The 24607-nt window shown below is 40.8% G+C and overlaps 1 protein-coding gene across 2 annotated transcripts in view; it reads left to right on the top strand.

Annotated features, from left to right (window-relative positions):
* The window catches only part of CTNNA3 (catenin alpha 3), an 813634-nt gene that overhangs the window by 28221 nt on the left and 760806 nt on the right, over window positions 1-24607 (top strand). For both annotated transcript variants that reach the window (XM_067552599.1, XM_067552600.1), the window contains one exon: window positions 18109-18275. In XM_067552599.1, coding sequence (XP_067408700.1) covers window positions 18109-18275 — 167 coding nt within the window. The remainder of the gene's footprint in view (window positions 1-18108; window positions 18276-24607) is intronic.

The raw sequence follows: 24607 nt of genomic DNA, 5'->3' as shown, positions 1-24607 counted from the left end.
TGCTACTAAAGAATGAGGATGTTTGCATAGTGGATTTGGGGTATAAGGACTGGCCAGTCCCTGTCAAGAACAAGTATAGAAAGCACTGACCAATCAATCATTTCTGAAAAGTTCAGGACTGGGGAGAGGTCTCTCGCTTCATCTTCTTCCCACTGGCTTTTCTGAGGTTTAGGATTCTGGGATTTTCTTTCTCCCTACCTGCCGAGGCTAGGGGAATAGATATTAGGGAAAAAGTTATGGATTTAAGTGGAAGGCATACAACAAATGTTGGTTTTGCATAGTTTCTGACATAAAATCAAGTAACCTTGACTGTTTGAGCTGAGGAGTTTTGAGTTTTTGCATTCATACTTGCACTGAACCTCATGTGAACACACACTGTTGAGTTTAGCACCTCTCTGGTCACATTCATCTATGATTTTCTGTAATATTTAGGGATGCTCACATTTAATTGGAAAATGGGTTATTTTTATGGTAAATAGATGAACAGAGTTCACTGAGGTCTACATACTCAGACATTAATTTTAGGTTGCATCGTGGAGCGAGACCAAGGAGAGTGATGCAGGGGACTAATAGCAGTCAGGAGCTCAACCATAACACTGAAGATGTACGTAAGACCAGACAAACAGACTCTCAGTCAGTCAGAGTTTTAACTCCCTAAAGAGTCATGTAGGCCCTGCTAATGTGAAAAAAGATGGTGGGCCAAATTCTTTTTACTTGCAGAGGGGCAACCTAATGATGTTATATAGTGTAAAGGAGAGCAGTATTTGGCACATTTGTGGAAAATAATTTGGAAGTCGGATAATAACTTTTATTTTCCTCTCTAAAGAGGTCAGTGCTAAGTTGGTAACACAAGCTAATATTCTGTCATTTGCAACACACTGAGCAAAATTATTCTGTGGGTTATATCCCAGATAACCCCCACTAAATTCTGTAAGGTTGAACAGAGTATGTGTCAGGGCAGAATCTGGCCCATTATCTACTGCTATAATTCTCTATATCTGTGACACATTTTTTTTTGTTTTTAGTGTGCACGAATTTCTTAAATGACACTCTGATACAAATGTCTCTCAATTTCAAAGTTAGCTGTTCTGCTAATTTGCATATTTAATTTTTAGAGAGAACATTTTGTAAGCTATTCTATTCCACTTCAGCATATGTTTCAAATGTATTTTAAAGGTAATTTATGTAGCTATTGAAGTTATGATCCAAACAGTCCTGGAAACAGACAAAATTATCAAACATATCAGTGGAACACCATGCTTTTGCAATACCCATACAATTTTTATAAACAATTTATATAGGAGTAGAAAGAAATAGGTCTCGTTAAAACAGTCTTAACATATCATGAAGGAGAATGTCTTAGAGTATGTTTATACTGCAGTCCAAGGTTTGACTGCAGTATGGGTCAGCATACCCATGCTAGCTTCATCCAGTGCTAGCATGGTTAAAAATAGCAGTGTAGAAGTGGTGTGCTTCTGAACAGACTGTGCAAATGTGCTAAGAATCCTAAGTACCTATGAACCTTTATAGCTCATGCCAAAACCTGGGCTGCTGCATCTACACTGCTATTTTTAGCCAAGCTAGCAGAGTGAAGCTAGTGTAGATATGTCTACCTGTGCTGCCATCACACCTTGGACTGCAGTGTAGACATATCCTGAGTGTGCGAAACCTCAGGCTTTGGGATACATGACCCTTTGGAATAACAGACTTCTGTCTCCAAAAAGTCATTTTTGACCTTTTCTGAGGCGATACTGATAAACTGAATAGCATGCAGTGTGAGACAGCAGGGCCAGAGGGCAGCAGAAGGGTCTTTTTTTTTTCTATCTGATTTTTTTTTAAATAGTTATAAAATGTATTTGTTTTTCACATTTTATACAAAACAGGAGTTGGTTTCTCTTAACTAGCAGAATCAGCTGAACTTGAGATTTTAACTAGGTGAGTCTGAAAACAAAATGAGATTGGGTTCTACTGGTTCTGGAAAGGTCTCACACAGCTTGCCCCATGTCTCTTCAGCTTTGCTCTCATGATATATAAGCCCCAGAATGGTCCAGGCCTTGTTCCCTGCAGACTGAGCAGGGGTTACTACAGGTTAATTAGAAGCACCTGAGGCCAATTAAAGCCCAGCTAGAGACCTAATAAAAACCCCCTGCTCCAGCCAGAGGGAGATAGGAGGGAGGGGAGGAGAGGAAGGACAGTTGGCAGTAGTGTGGGAGGAGTGTCACGGTCAACCAGAGGAACCAGACCAGAGCCACGAGAAAGATACAAGAGAACAGAGAGGGGGAAGTAGCCCAGGGGAAAGAAGTGCAGTTCTTCATAGGGCCCTGGGCTTGGGCCCGGAGTAGAGGGCGGGCCTGGATCCTACAGAGTCACCAACTGCCCAGAGATGGGCAACAGGTGGTGCCCTGACCTACCATACAGGAGCAAAGGACAGGACCTACCATAGCAGAGCAGGCAATTTGCCACTGCAGTTACAGCAAACTGGGCTCCAACTCCAAAAAGCTCCTATGCACACTAGGTGAAATCCTGACCTGTTGAACTTAATGGGATTTTTGCCATTGACTTCAACAAAGCCAGAGTTTCATCCATTGAGTTCAGTGGGACTTAAGCACATGCTTATAGTTAAGCATACACTTAAGTGCTGTCCTTGAATAGGGATACTTTCCTGAATCAGGGCCTAAATCTTTTAGAGAAAAACTTAGAATCTGTCTTATCTGCTCTGTCTGGAAATGAAAGATAAGAATTAGGGATTTTGCCCTGCTGTAGTTGGCCAATACTTTCCCAGCCCCCACTGTTATGCAGAGTGGTGATCACCAGTTACTTTCCTCCTTCTACTTGAGGAATGGCTGCATTTCAGAACTTGTGCTGAATGTTCATGGTTCCTGAACCTTTGGCATGCAAGGATGGCTGTCAAATATCATTAACTGTCATACCGGGTCAGCTGAGGCTTTTTAAAAAATCCCTCATTATGGAGCACTCTTAAAATTTTAACCCACCCATTTCAGTCATGTAACACAAGATGAGAAAACACATAGTTTTATTGATTTTTATACCCAGATAATATAGAAACATTTCAGACTTTACATTTATTTATTGACTCTGAGCCAAGATCAGAGATGACTACAAAAATAAATAATACATAAACTAGATTACATACAGCTCATACATTTTAAAAGGAAGTTAATTCGGTGTTCTCTCCTGTCGTACAGTGAAAAATTAAGTGCTCACAGGCAATCTTTCTCCAAGGATTTGTTGAACTGTTCGAATTAATATTAAGGAGCTGAACTCCAGTACAATACGTGCCAGTTTGTTAATACTGCAAATATTTTTAGTTCTTTGCAGACATATATTGGTTTTAACTTGTGGTATGCCACCCAGATCATAACTCCATTGCCTATTATTCATGTCACATTCTGCTGCTGTTAGAAATCTTATCTTATTTACTTTAGTGTCTTTGGAAGGATGTACATCATAAATCCTGATAAGCTATGTATGTACATCGGCACATGTCATGTATGTCACAGCATACAGTTTTTAATTTAACTGGGCATTGTTTTTTATGGTGACAGCCAAGTAGTTTATATGTATGCCTTTTCATAAATTATTAGGTATCTGCAACTAGCTGCAGTTTCTATGTGATGATCATATTGGAATTTTAAAATGATCTTCTGGATAAGCTAGCTCAGTCCAAATCCAAGTTATCTGTTCCTTGGTTGCAGACCAAGAGTAGGAAGGTACAAATGCAGTCTCTCATTGGCTTGCATTTCAGCTGACATCACTCAATAAGGTTCTGAAAGTCCTGGGGAATTTGTGAATTGTGACGTGAGTCTGATTCTTTCCTTTTGACTGATGAAGGCCAGTATAGAGGTGCTGGAGTCACTTTTGGAGTTCGTTAATGCTTCAAGAGTCACTGTTAGAGAAGTGATAGTTAGGCTTTTTCTCAAGATGTTGATGATGACACTGTCTCCTGTTACTGCCCTGTTACTCGTTTTTTGGGAGTGAGAAGATTATTTGGAAGATTATTTGATCTCCGTTTTATCTAATGCATCTGGTGCAATTCAATGACTAACCTAGTATCTATCTACAGAGGTGAGGCATGGATGTGTCCTAGTTGACTGGTCCCATTTATCTCATGTTTATAGAGTTTTGCCATTGATTTCAAGGGAGCAAGGATATCACTTTGTTTTAGGAAAGGGAGAAACAACTAGAAGAAAGGGCACAGATTATATAAACTTTGTTCTGAGGGACTGTGTCTGCCATTTGTTACTCTACTACTTTGGCTACCTGGGCAATAGAAACATTCAGGTTCCACTGCTTTTGGCCACAATGAACCTGAATGAGTAGGCTTAAGGTTTAGCTTGAGATTTATGGACATGTAGCTGATCACTTCTTCACCCAGAGATTCTCCAATTTTTCATGAGTAAACTGTTTCTTGAAAGAGAGAGTTGCTTCTAAAGAACCACAGCCCCCCACAATGTTGGAGAAAATAAACGGGATTCTATGGGAGACACGTAACCCACCTGCCAACAATTAAAAAAAGTAAGTGTCTAGGTCCCCCTTCCGCATCTATCGTCGGAGTAGTCAGGTGGGTAAATACCAAAACTCAGAATAAAGCAAAACAAGGAACAATTTATTCAGGGGGCAAATAACAAATGAGGGGTCACTCGGGGATTTATCATGGTGGAGTTTAACTCCAGATTTTTTCTCATCATAAACCTAAACTACCCAGGCCCAAAGTTAATAAAAACTACTCAAGGTCTTTCTTCATTGTTCACGACTCCCAGGATGATGAGCCAGAAACTGAGGATCTGATGATGGACTCACAAACCATTACAGGTAGGTATGCTGATCTTCTTGTGTGGGGGCTATCCATGATGTTCTTCCTAGAGGCTTCTCTTCTTCTCTCAGCGACTCCTGCACGTGACGACACCTTGTTGCCTCTAGGGTGGACAGCCCCGAGCTGACTGGCTCACTACAATTTATAGAGTCCTGTTGCCAGGCATATCACACTCCTTTCTACCTTACCTTTCCCGCCTTTTTCCCAGAAAGGGTGGGAAACACTGGGGAAGAAGACCTCGAAGATGGAGTCCTAGTTGTTCTTTTGCCATTTCAAAATGCCGATCAGCTTAAACATTTTACTCAGTTAACATAATAATTCTCACACTGAGGATTTTACCCATAAGGAATAGGGAACATAACACGAGGGTATTCTCAACCCAACAACAATACCCCAAATTTCCTACTTTTGGATCTCAAATGTTTTGTTTTATGAATCATCAGAAATAGTTTGGTAGACTATTGGTGGTCTATTGACTGTGGTCTGAGTTCCCCTGGTTTAACAGCTGCTATAAAAAACTGCAGTGCTTTTATTATTCTTTTTCTGGAGGGAGTCTGTTTAAAGGTACTCTTGTAAAATAATTGCTAAAAATAATGTATTATCTCTTATAACCAAATGCAAGCACTTTAAATATGAGCCACATTATAAACAGCATCTACTGACTCAGACTCACAAAATCCTATATACTACTCAAAAAAACCCTGACTTATATACATTGAACTACTCCTTTTTTCTTTAACAAACATTTTAGATTGTAAGTATCAAACTACAGTTTGCATTTAAACTCAGTTTGTTTGAGCTGATATACAATTATTTTAAAAATAGAACAACAATGTAGTTTATCAGTAGGATAATGACTCTTGTGCATATGTGATAAGTTTCCCCCCCACCCTCCAAACAGAGATGTTCCGGCTTAGCTAAAATGTTTGGTATTTCTTGCTATTACTCACAGACCATATATGGTCTCAAAGACAACAGCTGTTGCCTACATTATTTCTATCTATTGCCATGTTGATGTCGCATGTGTTTAGCTGCTATCATGTCACAAGTGTGTTCTTAGATAAGCTTTAAGTTGTACGTAACATAATCACTTAGAAACAACTATAGCAAAATTCTATTGCTGTTTGAAAGGAACTGAGAAAATCTGGATCTGACATTTTGAATTTTCCTATACAGTATGTCTTATCAAAGAAAATAGATAAGGAAACAATTTCACTGTACTTAACTTAAAAATGCATTTCAAAGAAATTTCTAATTTCTGTAGGAAAACTGGAGATGGTATCATAAAGAAATTTACTCAAAGAAATGAGACAGTGGCATATGATTTATACTGTACTCCTATTTCCTCCCTCCCCTACCCACCCAAAAAACCAAAACCAGAACAGATTAAGACAGTTTAGGTCCATGGTGCCTGCAGTGAGATCTGCATGAGTGGACCCCAAAACCCATATGGAACCCCACTCAAGTCAGAATTCACAGGGCATAAATGTAGCTTAAAGCCACCTTTGTTCTGCCTTCCTTTCATGCAGCCAAAGCCTGATCTAAGTCCACAGGAGTCAGGAAAAGATGCTACTGACTCTAGTGGACACTGCATCTGGCACCCCCAGGCAAGTGTAAGGAGTAATGAAAAACTTGGCCCAAGAGATATCAGTGGAGGGTAAGTGACAGTTCTGATTACACATTAGGTAACCAGCAGTATGTAGAGTGGAGGTGGAGATTCCTGGTGTGAGGGATTTAAATAATTACTGTGCAACATAACAAATAGGTATCTGAACAGGGTTGGAAAGCCTGAGTAGCAGCAGACATTTTGTATACATCCTTTAACCTCTACATGTAGCTACTATGGGAAACTAAGATACCATGGTATCAAATGACAGTAATTTGCAGAAGAGACCCATCTCTCTTTCCCTTTGCACCATTTTCCAACTGGTTGAAGCTGGACAAGATGAAGATTTTTGTTGGAAGAGAAAACAGTTTGAACCCCTAGCAACTAGTATTTCACCCTCCATCAAAGAGGTTTGTCTCAGATTGTCACACTGGAGTGTAGCATAGAGGTACTTCTAGACACATAGAGAATGGGAACAGCAAACATGCTTTTCTCTGTCCACAATTAACCAGAAGGTTATATCAGATATGGAACTGCCCATAGTGATCCATACCTTTGTGACCTCCAGGCTGGACTTCCACGCTTCACTACACATAAATATTTAAAAATATAAAATAAAATAACAAAATAAAAGCTTCAGTTAGTACAGAATGCAACAATCCATCTATCTGAAACACCAGCTGAAAAGAGTCTGTCAGCCTGGTGCTTTGCTCATTACACTGCCTTTTCAGTGAATACCAGGAGAAATTAAAGGTCTTGGTGCTAATCTTCAAGGCCTTCCATGGAACTGTCCCTAAATACCTCAGCAGGCAACTTTCTCTTTGAGATGATGAGGTCCCTTGACAGCTATGTTTCTCAGGAACTATAAAGCTGTCAACATCAAGGATGAAATTCATGAGTGGGTGACAGGACTTCCTTGGTGACAGGAGCAAAGCTTTGGAACTCCTCGTGGGTGGAGAGAAGAATGACCACAAATGCACTGCGTTCAACTTAGCTTCCCCACAGCTGCAACTAAAAATAGGATGGGACACAAAAAAAAAAAAAAAAAGGAGAGGAAAGGAAAAAGGCCAGTCACCCCATGACATGACCCTAAGTGGGAGTTGATGCCAGTACATCTAGACTTAATTACCTGATTGATTAAGAGGAGGGCATTGGAACTTTATAAGGGGCTGAAGGCCTTCTAGAAAGGGAATATTAATTATTAAAACTAATCCCAGCTATGGGAGGGCAATTGGGAAGAAAAAGAAATAGAGTTGGGAGCTGAGAGCTGCAGCAGGAACCACTGAGGATCAGTTGAGGAGCACCTAAAAGAAGGAGACTAGGAGCCAGCCTAAAAGTTAGGGAGGCTACAGTCCAGGAAAAGGGCCCTGGGTATTATGGATGTAAAGAGAACATGGATGAAGTTTATGTTGGGTTCTGGGCAATTTAAAATACTTGAGGGAAGAGGAATCATGTTTTCCTGGAAAGAGACTGAGAGAGACTGTTTGTCCCACTGAGAGGATGGGAAAAGAGGGTTATAATTATTACGTGCTAATAAAAGTCCTGAGAAGGGGTTTATTATGTGACTTTAGCCCTAGTTGTATGTTGAAAAGCCTGGGGTGAAAGGAAACAGAGAGGTGAAGCCAAGAGACCAGTAGGAGGTGCTGCAAAGAAGACCTATACATCTACAGGAAGAGAGAGAGGAGAAGTAGTAGGAACAGATGGAGGAGAAAGAGAAGGAAATAGATTAAAACAACTAAGAAAAACCCCTATAGTCTTGACTGCCTTGTCGGAAGCAGGAAGGAATATTAGACCACTGCCCTAATGTGATTCTGGTTATTTCTTGGGAAGCATTCAGATACAACATTGTTGTACACTGTTATAGGAATCCAAATAGACAGACAGACAGTGGTGCTTGCCTTTGGCCTACAGCCAGCCAGTGGCAAGCAGATCCGTCAGTTGTTATCTGTGAACTGCAAAATGTGGTAGACTCATGATTGCTTTGTTTTCTGGGGTTTTTCCCATGTTGCTCTTTTGATATCCTTACTCTAGGGTAGGGACCGGTAAGGGTGCTACTACTGCCTCTGGCTGGGCTGTGTTTTTGCCATTAGTTGTTCAATTACTGCCCCCTCCCCCGTGTAAGTTCACACATATGTACATATACGCCTCCGTAGTGTCATTCTTATCCCTGTGCTGGCAACCTATCATTCTACTGTTTCTCATTGTTCATGACAATTGGAAGCAATGAGAAATAACAGTTCCTCCATCTTTATGGCATATTACGGTGAAGCAGGAGAGAGGTGATACTGTGTGGTGCTGTTGGTTGCCTCTTGCTTTTTAGACAGTTTTTAACACCATGCATGTGTGAAAGTTTTAGTTTGTGTTTGTTGTTCTTCCTACCACTTGCATTACTTGCTCATATCTCCCTTCTTTGCCTCACATACTTTCTTTTTCTTGCTATGGCCCCTTTCCATTCTATACCCATTCATCCTGGCCCTTCCAATCTAGGTCCAGTAATTCTCCATTTGAACTATTGCTGAATGCCTCTAGGGTGCTGGTTATGCCACTTAAGCATTTGTAACATATTTTAGGCACTTTTGAGCCTGCCTGTGCTCATGCACTCACTGTCATATCAGTGGTTTGATCCAATATGAATAAAATTCCATATGGTTTCTGAATCTGGTAGACCAGATGCCAGTTCTTGCCCAGGCTGTAAGCATCAACTGAGCACTGGCAAATTCATAGCTGGAAACCAGACCAGCTCACCTGTACGTTAGTATTGTTCAAGATAAATGTTAGACTTGTAAGACTGTATTTAGACTCTGTAAAATGCTTGTAAATTGCTGCATGCGTTGATCTTACATGTGATGTCTGTATCCCATTCTGTAACAGCTGCTGCCAGAAGCTCCTCCACCTCTCTGCCCCACCCACACTCCATTTCTGCTCTCCACATGCCACCGCAGAAGGAGTTGCCTTGGCCCGCTCTCTGTGGCCACTTCTGCATTTGGCAGACCCAGCCCAGGATGGGCCTGGCGCCGCAGCTACTGCCATCCAGGGCTGCAGGAAACACAACTTGGGGCCTGGCACAGGCTGCGCCCTGGAAAGCAAAGGGTGCCTGCCCTTCCTGCCTGGTGGTGCGGAGCCTAGCCGACGCGGGGGGTCCAAGTGGGCTCCTCTCCCAAGGTCCTTCCCTGCCTGCTGTCCGTGCCTCTTCGCCCCCTCCCTCGCCCTGTGCCTGTGCCTCTTCGCCCTCTCTCTCGAGAAGCATAAGCAGCGGGCAGAGGAGCAGGAGTGTGGCCTGCCTGGATCCCCTTCATGAGTTGGGCTCTGCTCCACCACCCTTTGCTTTCCGGAGTCACAGCCTGTGCCTTCCCAGTGCTGGGTGGACTCCTCCCACAGAGGCATATGGAAGCCGGGGATGGAGTGTGGGGATGGATTAGGGGGAGGGGCCACAGGAGAGGGTTGGTGCTCTGCCTCCAGCCTCCCCAGAGGCAGGTATCACATACTGCCCATGGCTGACAGATTACTATACCTCTGCCACCTTTTGGAACCATAGACTGTGACTCATTGTGTATACATGTTGCCTGCTTTAACCTGCAAATAACCCTCTAATTTCTTTTTCCTAGTTAAGAAATCCTTAATTAGGGTTGGCTACAAGCGCTGTCTTTGGTGTCAGGTTTAAAGTACAAATTGATCTGGGATAAGTGACTGGTCTCTTGGGACCGGGTCCAGGAGCAACCTGAATCTTTTGTGATATTTGTTGTAAGTGACTATCACTTAGTCCAGCTTACCTGGGTGGCAAGATAAACTGGAGAGCCCAAGATGATTTTCTGTGATTCCATGGTAAGACTGTTACAGTGATCCAGGAGTTCAGATTTGTTACTGGGTTGGTGAAATCTAATTTTAGAACATACAGCCAGTTTGGGGTGTCTACCCTGAGGTTGGCACTCACAGTCATGAACCATTCCAGACAGAGTGACATGGCTGATATTGTCAGGATCACAGTTTAGCTTCACCGTCTAGCTGGATTCTTGTCGAGAAAGTAATAGTAGCATCATTCACTTTTTCAAGGTTAGCTGGAGTCACTGCCATCATATTCTGTATATTATAAGGGGTTGTCTAGATCTTACTCATACGTGGTAGAGATTAAAAAATAATAAAACTCCTGGAAATGAATAAGGGATGAATTAGAAACCTGGTTTTATATCATATTCCATCAAAGCACTGTGATTGCTAAAGTTCCATATAGTGTTACATTTAAATTGGAAGCAGAGATATTTAACTAAATTCAGGTAATTTGGCACATTTTTCAAACAGTATTAAATCAAAAAGACAAAGGGCATTTCAAATATTTGGTCTTTCGGTTTCAACTCTCTTATCCTCAGGAAAATATCTTGCATCTTCCAACAAAATAATGGTTTAGGGTCCTATTGAGCCCACAAAGTACATGGTCTCATGTGCATAACCTCAAGGCTGGGTAAGTCTTCTGCATGTCAGGCTGAGCTATTCTAAGTGAGGGGGAAACAAATCCACTCCTTGTGTGGGAGGAATTTGGGGAGCTGTTTATGACTGTGGCTGTTGTCAAGCCTAGGAAATTTTAGCAAAGTATTGCAGCCATTTCCCTCTCCATATGTCAGCTCATTCATACACTATGACACTGTGATGTTCCCCTCTGCTATCTGGGCAGGTATATTGCTGTGTCACCCCAATCCCCCAACCTGGAGCCTGTCTTGCCCTTACCCTGCTGTGTGACCCTCCCCACTCCTGGGTCAGTTCATTCACAGCCTCTTGCAGATAAGCAGCTCCTTCCGTGGGCAGTCTGTCAGTTGCTTGTTGCTGCTTTGTAGATGGATTCCAGGGAAGAGCTCAAGAGACAAAAATACCTCTGCCTTTAATAGGTTTCCTCGTCACACCCTGAGGTCAGGTGATCAGCCATGTCTGGCAATGGGCATGTTTTCCACCACTTGTGTCAAATGAGCGTTGCCTTATCAGATGCTCAGGCCAGTTCATTGTTCCTGTATGCAAGCCTCTGCAAGGCGTGAACCCTCACTTTGCTTTGTGTTTTCCTGGATCTATTCAAGCCATGTGAGATACACATTTGGGAATATTACATAGCAGAGTTTCATGTCTATACATATGTGACATTGCAGGGAACATACTACCATAACAATAATGTTCAGTATGTCATGAAAAACACCTTACATGACATACTTTGCATTAGACAATACACAGTTACACAATAAGGGTGAACATGGGGTATAGCATGTCATAGACACCCCCCTCAACTCAGCGTCACCACCACTTACCCACACTCAGTCACTAATCCACCGACTCACCATTCACGCCAGATAATCATACATCCTCTTCCACCAAATACAAATATTCCCCCTTCCCAATCAATTATTTTTTCTCTCCCCCAATTTTCTCCCTACATCAATTCTTTCTCTACTAATTAACCTTTCCCCAAATTCTTGAATTCTCTGTTGTGCTCCACCAAACTTATTATCTCTCAATAACAGCTCTTCAAAGCTTCATCAGTTGCTTGGTGTGGGAGATGCAAGTTGCTGGAAAACCAGATCCAATGTACTGACTTATGTCTCCTTGATACCAGTGTAATATTTAAGTAATGTATAAATGCTCTGTTAAAGATAATGGGCCAGATTAATAGGTACTCTTTGGCTGCTTTGGTAATGTAAAGCAGCTGTAAAGCTAGTTCAAGTGGCCAGTTAAGATGAGTTAATGGCTGCTTTGCTTTTCTGGAGTGGCATAAGGCATATCGGTGAATCTGGTCCAGTGCCATACTCAAAAATAAATGTATAACAAGTGACATGTCGTTATACTGTATACTATTTTCCCCCAGATATAAACATTTCAACCATGTTATGTTTTTTAAAAAAAGCCTCTAAATGTTTGTTTGTTTGATGTTTCTGTCAGTAGTTTGCACCATCACTTGGGGATGAAGCCTTGGAGACCCAGGTGGGCAGCTGTTTAAAATTCAAACCTTATACATCTTAATTGGACTATAAATCTGTATTATTATACTTTACTACTGTATTGAAATGCTACATGTACCAGTTTCCTGTATTTGTGCAAACGTGTTAAACTATGACTGTTGTAATGGCATGAATTAACATTATAGTGTACACATTCTGAATATATAAAAAAGATGTAATGTTAACTTGTAATTTTACCTCCTGAAAGAGAGAATTTCAAACTTAATATATTCAAAACCGTAATTGGCAAGGTGAATGGGCAGCAGTTTAATAGTATGAAAATAAAATGGAGACAGTATGTCAGATTATTCATTTAAAGTACTCATTCTCAAAATTTCAAAAGGTTTTTTCTATCTGAAGTCACAAGACAAATGAAATGAGAAAGATTTAGCTTTATGATACAGTGCACTGGGATTTTAATGCATTGTAGTTTCTTATGAATTCATCTTGAGTTTCTAGAGTTATTGTACTAAAGCCCCATAAAAAAACTAATTAGTATTTAATTATTAACATCCACATTTTGCAGCAATCAGTTCTAATGAATGTATCTATAAATGTGTGTATATGTGAACAGGGTTTTCTGCCTCTTTCTTTTTTCTGATTATTGATCTAGATCTGATGTTTGGAAACAATTACCAGTCCAGAAAGCATTACTACAGGTCTGGAGAGGTGTTTCTATCCCTTACAAATTGTAAACAGACATTAAAAATCAGTCAGTCATTCTGATTTTTATTCCCATTTGATTTGAACAGCTGTGATGCAGTTATTTCACCAACTGGTAGAAGTATGGATTTAATTTTTTATATCATCTGAAACAGGGTATCCTGGATTTTTTGCTTTAGTGATTCTTGAGGTTGCAGATACTAAAACCACATCAGAAATGAGTGTCATTTTTTTTATTTGAATGTGTATGTTAAATAGGTAACTGGAGAACAGGGGGAACACATTGAAAGATGACAAAGGTTTTTACAGAGGCAGAAAAGTTTTAGCTTAATACATAGGGCTGAATTTCATGCTGAAGTCAATTTCACCCTAGAATTAAAATTTAACTAAATTAATTATAAGCAGGTTTCAATTTCTGTTTATAATATACATCTTTAATGAACACTTCTTCTCTACAAAATTATTTTTATCTATTTCTAAATCATAAAGGGTTTCATTTTAATGATAGTAGTTAAAGAAGAAATGTCAAATTCTGTGTAATGTCAAATGTATTATCTTCAAGGTATTTTTAACTGGAAAAGATATTTTGAAGCTAAGATGAATAATATATTGTTGAAATATGTATTGTCTTAAAATATCAGTTTATAAAGTCCAGAATTAGATGGAGAGATATGATTCTTAGTGTGACTTTTGTTTTCTCCTCACACATAATCTCAGGCAGTGGTTCCCAACCTTTTCTCTGCCATGGTACACCTTGATACCTTTAATTATTTTGAGGCACCTTATAGTCTCCAAATGAACTCATGAATATTCATGAGCCAATCCAGAACTCTTCAAATAGTTTTTCAAATAATTCCACAGCACACCTGCGCAAGCCTGACTCACGGTGATCTGCAGCACACCAGTTGAGAAACACAGCTCTAAAGAAATTCTGACCTTTTAATCCAAGATCAAATCCAAGAGCAAAATATTGTAATTCAAAAGCATAATATAGTGTGTGATTTTCAAAGATGCAGAGTACCTGCACCTCCCTAGATTGGCTGGATGCTGAACATGTCTGAAAATCAGGCCAGTAACTTCTTAAGTGCTGGCATGGAGCATGTTAGCAAATAGTTGGTCCACTTCTGTAGTTCTTGCTCAATCCCTACCCATGTGAAACGTCTAGTAAAGTCGACAGGAGTTTTGTCCTCTTAAGAACTGTAAAATTGGATCCCCTATGGATTTAGTCCTGCAAATCCTTACTCACATGAGAAGTGCTTACTCAAACCGGTAATTCTGATGATATGAGAGAGGACTATTCATTTATGTAAGTGATTGGAGGAACAGGGCCTATATTTCTATAAACAGGCTATAGTTCTTTATTATATGCACTCATGAGCCGTAGTTGCATGTGTCATGTTCTGGGGTGTGCTCCAGCCCAGTGAGGGATTGTCACTGGCTGCCTTGTAACCCTGAATGCCTCAAAATACTCTGCTGCTGTAGCTCTCTTGTCTGAATGCTTCCAGCCAGCACACAAGCATGCACAAAGTGTGTGTGTATTAAGCAGCTCTGACTCATCAATCCTGATTCCAGCAGCCTGCTTGTTACACCACTGCCACACTCTGGCCTCCACCAGCCTTGATCGCATCTGGCAAGATGACCCCAACATCCCCCCGTCCTGAATTTTCACAAAACCATGTGCTCTGCGATGTCCAACTCTCTCCTGGACCCTTCAGAGAGATATTAAGGTTCATTTATTCCTTTAAAGATACAATACCTAGCAGCTTTTCCATTAACTGGAGTTAACAGTCACACGGGGTGGTTTAGATTCAAAGTAAAATAAGTTTATTGACAAAGGAGATAGAATTTGAAGTGAGTTCTAGTATAGAAGATAGAGTTAGAAATGGTTACAAGCAAATAAAATGAAAAATGCTTCCTAGAGACTATGACTTAACAAAACTACAGTCTTGGTTCAAGGTTAGATTCTCATCACCCTACCTTCCAGCTAGATGGCTGACCAACCTATCTGGTCAGGATCTCCCACAAAGTGTTTGGTTCCTTTGTCTTCTTAGGTGAAAGATAACTTGGGGTTCTTCGCCCCTTTCTTTTATAGTCCACTGAACCTTTCAAATGGATTATTTTGAAGATTACCCCTCAGAATAAGGTTCATTCAGATAGTGAGGAAGGTGACCTACAGTTTGCTGATTTCTTCCCATTGGTGTTTGCTAAAATGCAAATTGATCTGTTTCCTGCAATTTCTTCCCTCTGCTGTGATGTGAAGTTGTTATCTCCTCCCCTTGTTGACTTGATGATCTTGGTTTACTTTCTATGTAAATTGAATTCACATTATCTTAGTGATTCTTGGAAATACCCCATCCTAGACAAAGAAATATGGTTTTGCTACGTGGAAGATAACTTTAGCCCTGATTGGCAGACACACTTTGATAACAATTTCCAATACATTTGTAATTTTGAACTTGTCCTCCATATTTACACCACACAATAATAATGATCAGTCTATTTATTGGTTTTCTATTATCTTACTTGACATCTCTTAGATACAGGTAGTGACATTAGTGGGTTGGGATACACTGAATTGGTCAGGCCTGCTGAAACTTCCTACCAGATATCAGAGATCCTCTTGCATAAAGAATGAAGGTAGTGTATAACTCTGAACACTAGGAATCTCAAAGATTCTCCTCTACCCAGGATTTCAAATGGCAGCAGGGAATAGACACTAATTCTGTGTATTCTCATAGTTAAATGAATATTATTAGCACTCTTGGCATACTATAGAATAAGATCAGAAATATTTAAAATAACAGCTTGTTTTTATTTAAAAGACTAGCCAGTATTTCAAAAGGCATCTTTAAAATAGTCATTTGACACATTAAGGATTTCCTTCAAGTATTTGTAGTCTCTTACTAGCTACACTTATCTTTAATGGTATCATCTGATTTTAGCTAGCTAAACTGTTAATTTTAGGACTTCAGATCTGCTTTAGTTTCTGCTGATGTAGAGAGTTTTAATGGGCAGAATGTTTTAACCCTTTGAACTTGTACAGCAGGGATTTTCTAGTTCAGTTATATAATAAGATATTAGAGTTTTTATGTTGGCATTTTTCTTAACTTCTCTCAGAGCTGCACTACTACTAAACATACTTGTAATAGCAAAGGTAGAAGCACTAGTATAAACTGATTGCTGGCATTTTTGCCACTATGCTATCAAATCTGACACTAAAGGCAGTGCAAATTGGGAGAAATTAAGAAAAATGCCACTGTAGATGAAACCATTATGTAGTGCTGTTTGTCTGAAGGCTAGAGGGCACAGGCACAGTGCTTTTCAGTGTTCTTGCAGTTCTAGCCTTCCCCAAGGAAACAAGGTGAGGGCAGGGCCAGGAACCCATCCACCAGATACCATTAGGGATGGAGGGGAGCACATGCTTTATCCTGCAAAAAGGTGGCAAACTCTCAGTACAGTATGCCAAGTTGGCCAGAATTCATCCTGAGACTCCCGCAGCAATCTGATCACAGCCTCATCATCCTTTCACAGGATTGTGCATTAAAACACAAGGTAGCTCATAATGCCTTAATACTGCACAGAGGAAGCATTAAATTTCCATTGACTGATGTAATAATACAGTCTGATTTTTTCCCCGTATCCTGGGATTTTATGCCTTGCACTTGCACTGCGCAGTTTGTATGCATAGTACCTCACAACAGTGTTGTTTTAGTAATATAGTACTCATCCACCTCTTCTTCCTGGCTTTAGTAGACACCTATCCCGACATCAGCCTTGTTTTTTACTCCTTTTTTCCTTACCCAGAGGCTTTCAACAGGTCTGACTCCCCCTTCTATCTCAAATTCAGTGCAAGTGTATACATGTTTGATATACAAGGCAACACCTCTTCCTTTTTTTTCTTGTCTATCCTTCCTGAACAAGCTGTACCTTTCTATACCAATATCCAGTCATGCAAATTATCTCACCAAATTATTTGTGATGTCAATTATGTTGTAATTTTGATTATTCACTAAATTTCTAGTTCTTATTTTTTTATTCCCCATACTTTTTGCATTAGCATACAGACATCTAAAATATTAGATTTCCCCTCTATATTCCTTCTTTTCTCTCCTTTGTGCCTGCTGTGATTGCCCATGTTCCCTCTCTCCCCCAGATTCCGACTCTTCACCCATGTCTCCATATTTTGGGCTTGTCCATGGGCTTTTGTCTCCTGTCCCTGCCGAACCTAGTTTAAAGCCTGCATCACTAGGCTACCCCGTCTGTATGGCGAGATACTTTTCCCTTTTCTTGATAGGTGGATCCCATCTCTGCACAGCAGCCCTCTTGGAACAGCATCCTATGGTTGAGAAAGCCGAATCCCTCCTGGTGATACCATCTGTTCAGCCATGCATTTACCTCCAGGTTGTGTCTGTTTCTGCCTCTGCCTAGGTCCTACCCTTGACTCTTCAATTCCCAGTTCCCTTTGGGAAACACCAGCTCCAGATCTGTGTGTCTGGACCTTGGCTCCTTGTTCCCGGGTCCTGCATGGGAGCTAACTCCACTCTCCAGCTCCACTGCTGTTCTCCACAGCCAACCCCAAACAGCTGGGCTTCCTCCCTTTTAAAGTCTTATAACCAGCATAGGTGTGATGGGGCAGGCCTAATTAAACTAGTAGGTCAGCTCCAGGCCTGCTGACCCTCAGAGGGGCAGGCTGACCTATTACAAGTGAATGCTGCTGTTATGGAAACTGATATTAGGTTAGATGATAGTTTTGGTTAACATGGTTATCTATGGTTATCCACCCCCCTCCATGTCCGTGGAACATCTCTTCCACAGCACTGCAAAGCCAGGTAAGTGTCATCCATCACACAGAACATTGTTCATGATCTGGGTTATCTGAGAGAACTATGATCCTCTTTTTAAGGCATTAATAAAATGTCAGTTCAATTGAAACCACTTTCAATATGCCAAATAATTGATGCATTTAAATTATGTTGCCTAACATTTGTAGCTTTGGAATGTACCCTAACAGAATTTGTGGATTTATTTTGCAGGTGAAGCTTTAAGCATATCAGCAGGGGAGTTTACAAATGATCCCTGTTATCTGCCTAAAAGGAAGGCTGTTGTTCAAGCAGCACGCTTCCTTCTGGCTGCTGTCACTAGACTTCTGGTTCTGGCAGATATGATTGATGTGGCATATCTATTGCAACATTTAACAGTGGTGAGTAGAATTTGCGTTAATTCAGTATAACTATGGTCAGAGAAGTAACTGCAAATGGCACCTTCTGACGCAACATACTTTTTTCATATGTGTATCTCAAGTCATATATGTTTAAGTTCTTGACAAAAATAAGTTTTTAATCACTTTTTACTCCTACTAGCATGTAGAGCCAATACAATCACTGGTCTGGGAGAGTGATCTGGCTTCTCTTAATCATACATCACCAACAGAATTTGCAACCCAATTACAATGGAAGAGTGTCTTACTGGTGAAAGTGCATGAGACCAAACGCAATGCAGATTCTACATGTGATTTTCCTCCCTGCAATCTGGACTGTTGTATTGCTGGGTCACCCCAATCCCTCAATCTTGGAGCCCATTTTACTTTGCCCTGCTGTGTGAACCCCCACTCCTGGGTCAGCTCATACAGTTTACAACAGGCAAGCTGCTCTCAACTAAGTGAATGAGTGCTTCTGGCCAGCCACTCTTGGGATTATGCACTGGTATGATCCCAGTCACCACCCCCAGGCGTCAGATGCAACCCGAGGAACTGCTGTCTTACAATTTCCAGTGCAGCCCACTGCAAGCTTATTGGTTCATCAGTTTATCAAAGAAATTGATATGCACCAGCCTTGTTACTTCAAATGGAATCTCTAACACACCTTACACCAAATGCACTGCTTTAGATTAAAAAAACAAAACAAATTTATTAAGTACAGAAAGATTTTAAGAGATTATAAATCACAGGAAAATAAGTCAGATTTGATCAAGATGAAACAAAAAGCAAATCGCATACTAAGCTAAGCTCAACACTTTCAGCAACCTTACAAACTCAAATGATTCTCACAGGCTGGCTGGATTCCTTCAGCTAGGCCCTCCCTCCTGTATCAGCACTTCAGTTGATTGATGGTGTTTGTAGATGGAGATGGAAGACAGAAAGAGAGAGTGCAAAATGTCTCTCCTTTTTAACATGTTCCTTCACCGCCCTCTGGGACCTCACCCCCACCCCCCCACCTTTTAGGGTCAGGTGACAAACAATGTTCTTGTACGGCTTCCTCCCTACCTGAGTCAGTGAGTATCCTCTTACTGATGCTTAGACTAGTCCATTGTTCCTGGAGGAGCTGTTTTTTTTTTTTTAAATGCATGCCTTAGTGAAGTGCGAACTGCTGCTATGCTCTTCGAGGGTTTTGCCTGAATCTGCTTAAAGCTGTGAAACACACCTTTGGGAACATTACATAGCAAAGCTTCATAACCATACATATGACACTGCAACAAACATATCACTATAACAATAATGTTACATGATGCACTTTGCATTAAACAATACACAATCACACCATAAGCGTGTACATAGGGATGCAATGTGTCACCCTAGGTAATGTTGGTGGGAATAGCAGTTAGGAAAAAACATCCTGACTGAATAACTGAACAAATTTGATAAGGAGCCACTCAGAGGAAATACAGACCCACCCCTACAGTGACATTTTAAGTTTCATTGTTTCACATTCCCTACTTGATTATGTGGAACAAAGTTACAAATTACTATAAAACTGCCATTGTTTCCAGTACATTGGTTACTGCTAGATCTGAGAAAATCCTTCTTCCAGAATATTTTGAGATTATTTCCTTGAATTTATTTGTTCAAATGTATTCAAGTAATATGTTTCTGATTTTTTTGAATTATAGGTTGGTTGCATACATTTGAAATCATAGCTGTGTTGAGAATTCTTGTGGTCATATAAGTTACATATTTTTGTTTCCTATTGGATGAGTCCAGGTGCAATTACAACATGCATTCTTTAGGTAGCAAGGATAGAGGCTGGGCAAAGGTGCCGACTTTTACACACATGCCCTATTTGGGGGCAGGTTTGGCCCTGTCAAAAGTTACAGATGCCTCAGGGGTACTTTAATTATCACCCAGCTTCAGCAGTTCCCCAGGGACTATCTTAGTAGCCAGATATTGCCACAGTACAGCTGTGCTCTGGTCATAGCCCATCTACTTCAGCCATACACTTTGCCAAAGCCAGAGGGGGTTGGTTGTACAGAGCTGGCTTTATAGCATTCATGACTTCTTCTACAGTGGGGAATCCTGAGCTGTCAGGATAGACCACTTTCCCCAGCTTCCTTTCACTGCTGGTACCAGGCTTGGCCTTCAGTTCTTGTGACTAGTTATGCATGATACTCTGAAATTCACTTTCCTTATATTTGTGTAGTAAACCTGAACATCTTGTTTGCTCAGTTAGCATGTGCCAACATGTTAGCTAACTCAAGTTAACTGGTAATCAATTAACTCAAGATTAAAAAAACTCCAATGTAGATAACCCTTTCAAGTTTGAACAGTGGAAAAAGTGCTTAATAGCAACTTTACTTTTTAAACAAATGAACAAGGTACTTCAGTAATATTTACCATAGCATCAGATGATGAGTTTTTGAAGGGTTGTCTTGTGTCATCATTTTTTGCCCCCTGCATTAAGGAGAGAAAGCCTTATTCTTTTATTTCTTTATGTTTCATGTCTGCTTAAAGATGCTTAGAAATGTGCTATTACTGCCTCATTAGGCAAATTGTTCCACACTCTTGTTGATTTTAATGTCAAGGTGCTGTCCTATTAGATAAGCTAGATTTATTCATTCAATTCATTCCATTATTACCTGTTTTTAATACTGATGTCCTGTGTAAAGAGCTTTTCTCCCTGTTTTTGTACTGTGACTTCCAGTACTTAGACGGTTACCAGTATCATGTCTCTTAAATATATTTTGTAGGCTAAGTACGTTTAGTTCTTTCAGATTCTTTTCTTGGAGGTTCTTTCTTTGGCTCAGTGCTTGTTTTTGGTAGTTTATGTTTAATAGCACCTTACTTCATAGGTAGACCCATTGAGTCCAGTGGGACCACATGTGGAGTGAGGTACTACTCAGCAGGAACAAGAGAATCAGAATCTGGCTTCAGTTGAGATGAGGAGGGAATGTCTCTCCAGGATATAGTATTTAATTGTGAGGGGCATCATGGGGATTTTAATGCTTCCTTGAAAATATGCAGCACTGGCAGTTGTTGGAGTCAGGCTAGCTGGACCACTGTTTTTTTCTGATATAGAAACGTCTATGATCCTACATCATATAGTATATGTGTGTGATGTTTGCCAATTTAGAGTGTTGAAACTGGTCTTTCTTGATGTAGATGAGCTTAGGCATGCAAGGAGGGAGCGGGGGCACTCCCTCAGTGTCAGTCTCGGAGGGAAGCCACACCTCTCAGACATTGCGCCTCGAGTGAGCAACCTATATCAGAGGGGAGGTTAGCAGTTCTGGATTGTTCCACGTTTGTGGGCCCCAGCCCTCAGGGGCAAGCAGCCTTCAGATGGGGCAGACAGCTGTCTATTGCCCAGGCCTTCAGGCAGGGTGGGGCAAGCAAGCAGTCTATAGCTCACTGGCAAGGCCTCCTGGTCCAATGAGGTGTCTGCTGCACCAGGAGTGGTGTGGTGGTGGGGAAATAGTGGGACACAGGCCCGCCCCACTCCACCGCGTCCCTGCTCAGGGCTGTAACAGTGGTGGAGCATTCCACCACTGGGTTGGCGGGGCTCTGGCCGAAACATGCCAACCGGTGCTCCAGCATGAGCACAGACAGAACGTGGTCGGCTATCTCTGGGCTTTTTCCTACCCCATCCCAAGATGTATCTGAGTCCCAGGGTCGTCTTCCGCCTCCTAGGAGTACATAGCCAGTGGTAACCCCAGCAGTTCCTCGGCATTGGGTGTCTCCGGTGACTCTAGTAGTCCAGGGTCATCACTGGAATGGCAGGAATCACTGGTGAGCTCAGGGGCTGGCAGCAGGCGGGAGGCATCTGTCTCCGTTGGCGTCTCCTCCTCAACTGAAGTAGAGGGCCCACCTCTTATACTTCTGGTTCCTGTCCCACTCCTCTGTTTCTGTTCTGATGGGTGTGGAATTCCTGGTTCTGCCCACCAGGGGGTGGATGGCCTTCCCTCAGTGTCAGTCTGAGGGAGGCCACACTTCCTGGCTACACTTGATAATACTATTTATTAAAAATATTCTTGTCTTGACACTTTTCATCAATAGTCTCTGTATCCAGGTGCCATCCCAGGTGCCCACTTGTGGCCTAACATGGCATTGCAGCACCTGCTTTAGTTTCCCTTTGAGGTTTCAATAATAACTTGTATACACCCTGAGTCTTTATTTGGGTCTTATGTATTTAATATCAAGGGGCTCTCCAAAGAGCCCCTTTTGGTCCCCCACACTTATTTTCAGGGTTTCTCAGCTCTCCCTCTAGCACCTGTTCTTCAAATCCTGGTCTCCTTGGCCTGTAAAGTTTCCCTTCAGGTTCAGGGGTTTCAAAGCCTTCCTAGCTGAGTTCTTCCGCCTATGCAGCTCCTCTTTTAGTGGGCTTGGAACCCCTTTTTGAGTCACCCACCCAGTCCATAATCAGTCTCTTGATCTCCAAGTGGATCTAATAATTCCAAGGACCTGTCTTCACTGTCTGGGTGAGAGGGGCGCCTTTCCCCATCCACTCTACAAGGCTCTGGGTCCTGGGATCTTAAAAGAATATGGTACAGGATGGCCCTGTACATTCCCTCTCCCACACACTGACTGCTCACTTGGACCATCTTCTTCTCTTCCAGCTTTCGCTTTAATTATTTTTCAGCCTTCGTCCGCCTCCCTCGACACATGGAATAGGATAAATGGTCTCTCTCATGAACCCATCTGGTTTTACAGGGCCAGTACCCAGTTGGTCTTCTACATTTTTATATAAGAAAATGTTTTCATAAACTTAAAGGCACCCTTCCTGAGCATTTTTAGTGCTCTTAAGACAAGAAATAACTAAACTTTTGATGGTATTCTTGGGTATTTTTTTTTAACAATTCTGAGTCTCTATATGATTTTCATTGGAGAGAAAGAACTAACAATAATTGAAAATCATAAAATGACAGAATTTTTCAGAAATACTGAATCTGTACAAAAAGTACAGTTAAGTTATCTTCTTTCCTCCTTATTTAAATGTAGTTTTCATGAAAGCTACCAAATTGATAGAGGAATTCAGTCTTCAGCCCTAAGTGCAGGGGACTAGACTAGATGACCTCTCGAGGTCCCTTCCAGTCATACAATTCTATAATAAATGTACAGAACAAATTAAATTGCAGTACAAAGTTCCCCACAATGCCTAACCAATGTTCCTTGGCTTTGTCCTGGAGGGAGGTCTTGTATTCTCTGTCTGCTGAGTCAGCCGACAAGGGTAACAGTTATAATGCTGTCTTTTTATGTTGACACTTGTTAATTAGGAAATGGGCTGAGATTACCAAATAGATTTACACATGCCACTGAACAGGCATCAAGTGACAACAGCTTTTTGTCATTACCAACTTGGGTCAGGATCATATACAATTAAAAAAAAAACATTAATGAGTCCTGACTTTGAAAAAAACAAAGTATTTAATTATTATATATTAGAGCTCCTTTAGGAAATTCAAATTTTCTTCAATGTGTATCCAGCAAAAAGACATTTAGTTTCCACAAGGTTTCTGCAGCATGGAAAGCAAACTCTGTCTTTGCTTAATCATCTTAAATATTCTGAATGTTTGCTAGTGCCATATCTCTTAGAAATACCATACTTATTAAATATACCTTGAGAAATATTTCTTTGAACTTGTTCTAAAACAGGTAGCTCTAGCACCATTGTTCTGTTTCTTCATGAGGTTCTGAACTGTATAGCTGTCATTAATCATTTGAGAGGAGAAGAGAAATGCCTTTCATTTCCATGGCTCTGAGCTTTGTAATTTTCATAGAATAAAATCAAGGAATTTGATCACTGAACCAAATTTAATTTTAAAGGTTATATCATTCAATACAGAATGAATTAAATGAAAATCCTGACCAAGGAAGAGATTTGTTGTATGTGTAAAAATGAAAGAAAGTGGGCCAGCATCATCAAAGGGAGTTGGCAGAATATTTATCAGTTCCCAGTTACATATTTATTATGTTGTATGAATTATGTTACATGGTATCCATGTGTTTTAATGGATTATTTTGAAAATGCATACATTGAAGAGTTGATTAAAGTTAATAGTATTGCTTATTCAGTAGAATTTGGGTTTGAAACCACACTGTTTGATGGAACATTTTAAAGCCCGTTTCTCTGTGGTAAAATGGGATGCTGCAGGCAGTGTTTTGCCACTCATTGTACTATAGAAAAGCAATCTGGAGTGTTAAACTTTAATTTTACTAGAAAATCATGGCATACAAAAGAGAAAAGAAACAATAGCAATATGATTAGCTGCCAGAAAAATCCTCTCATAGTATCACATGTCATTCTGAGTTTAGCTGGAATAAGCAAT

This window comes from Emydura macquarii, unplaced genomic scaffold, assembly GCF_026122565.2.
Source record: "Emydura macquarii macquarii isolate MOO-44397 ecotype Brisbane River unplaced genomic scaffold, CSIRO-AGI_Emac_v2 contig_1390, whole genome shotgun sequence".
NCBI classification, from domain to species: Eukaryota; Metazoa; Chordata; order Testudines; family Chelidae; genus Emydura; species Emydura macquarii.
Note: the sequence above shows the minus strand (reverse complement) of the source record. Positions and strands in the feature narration are given on the sequence as shown.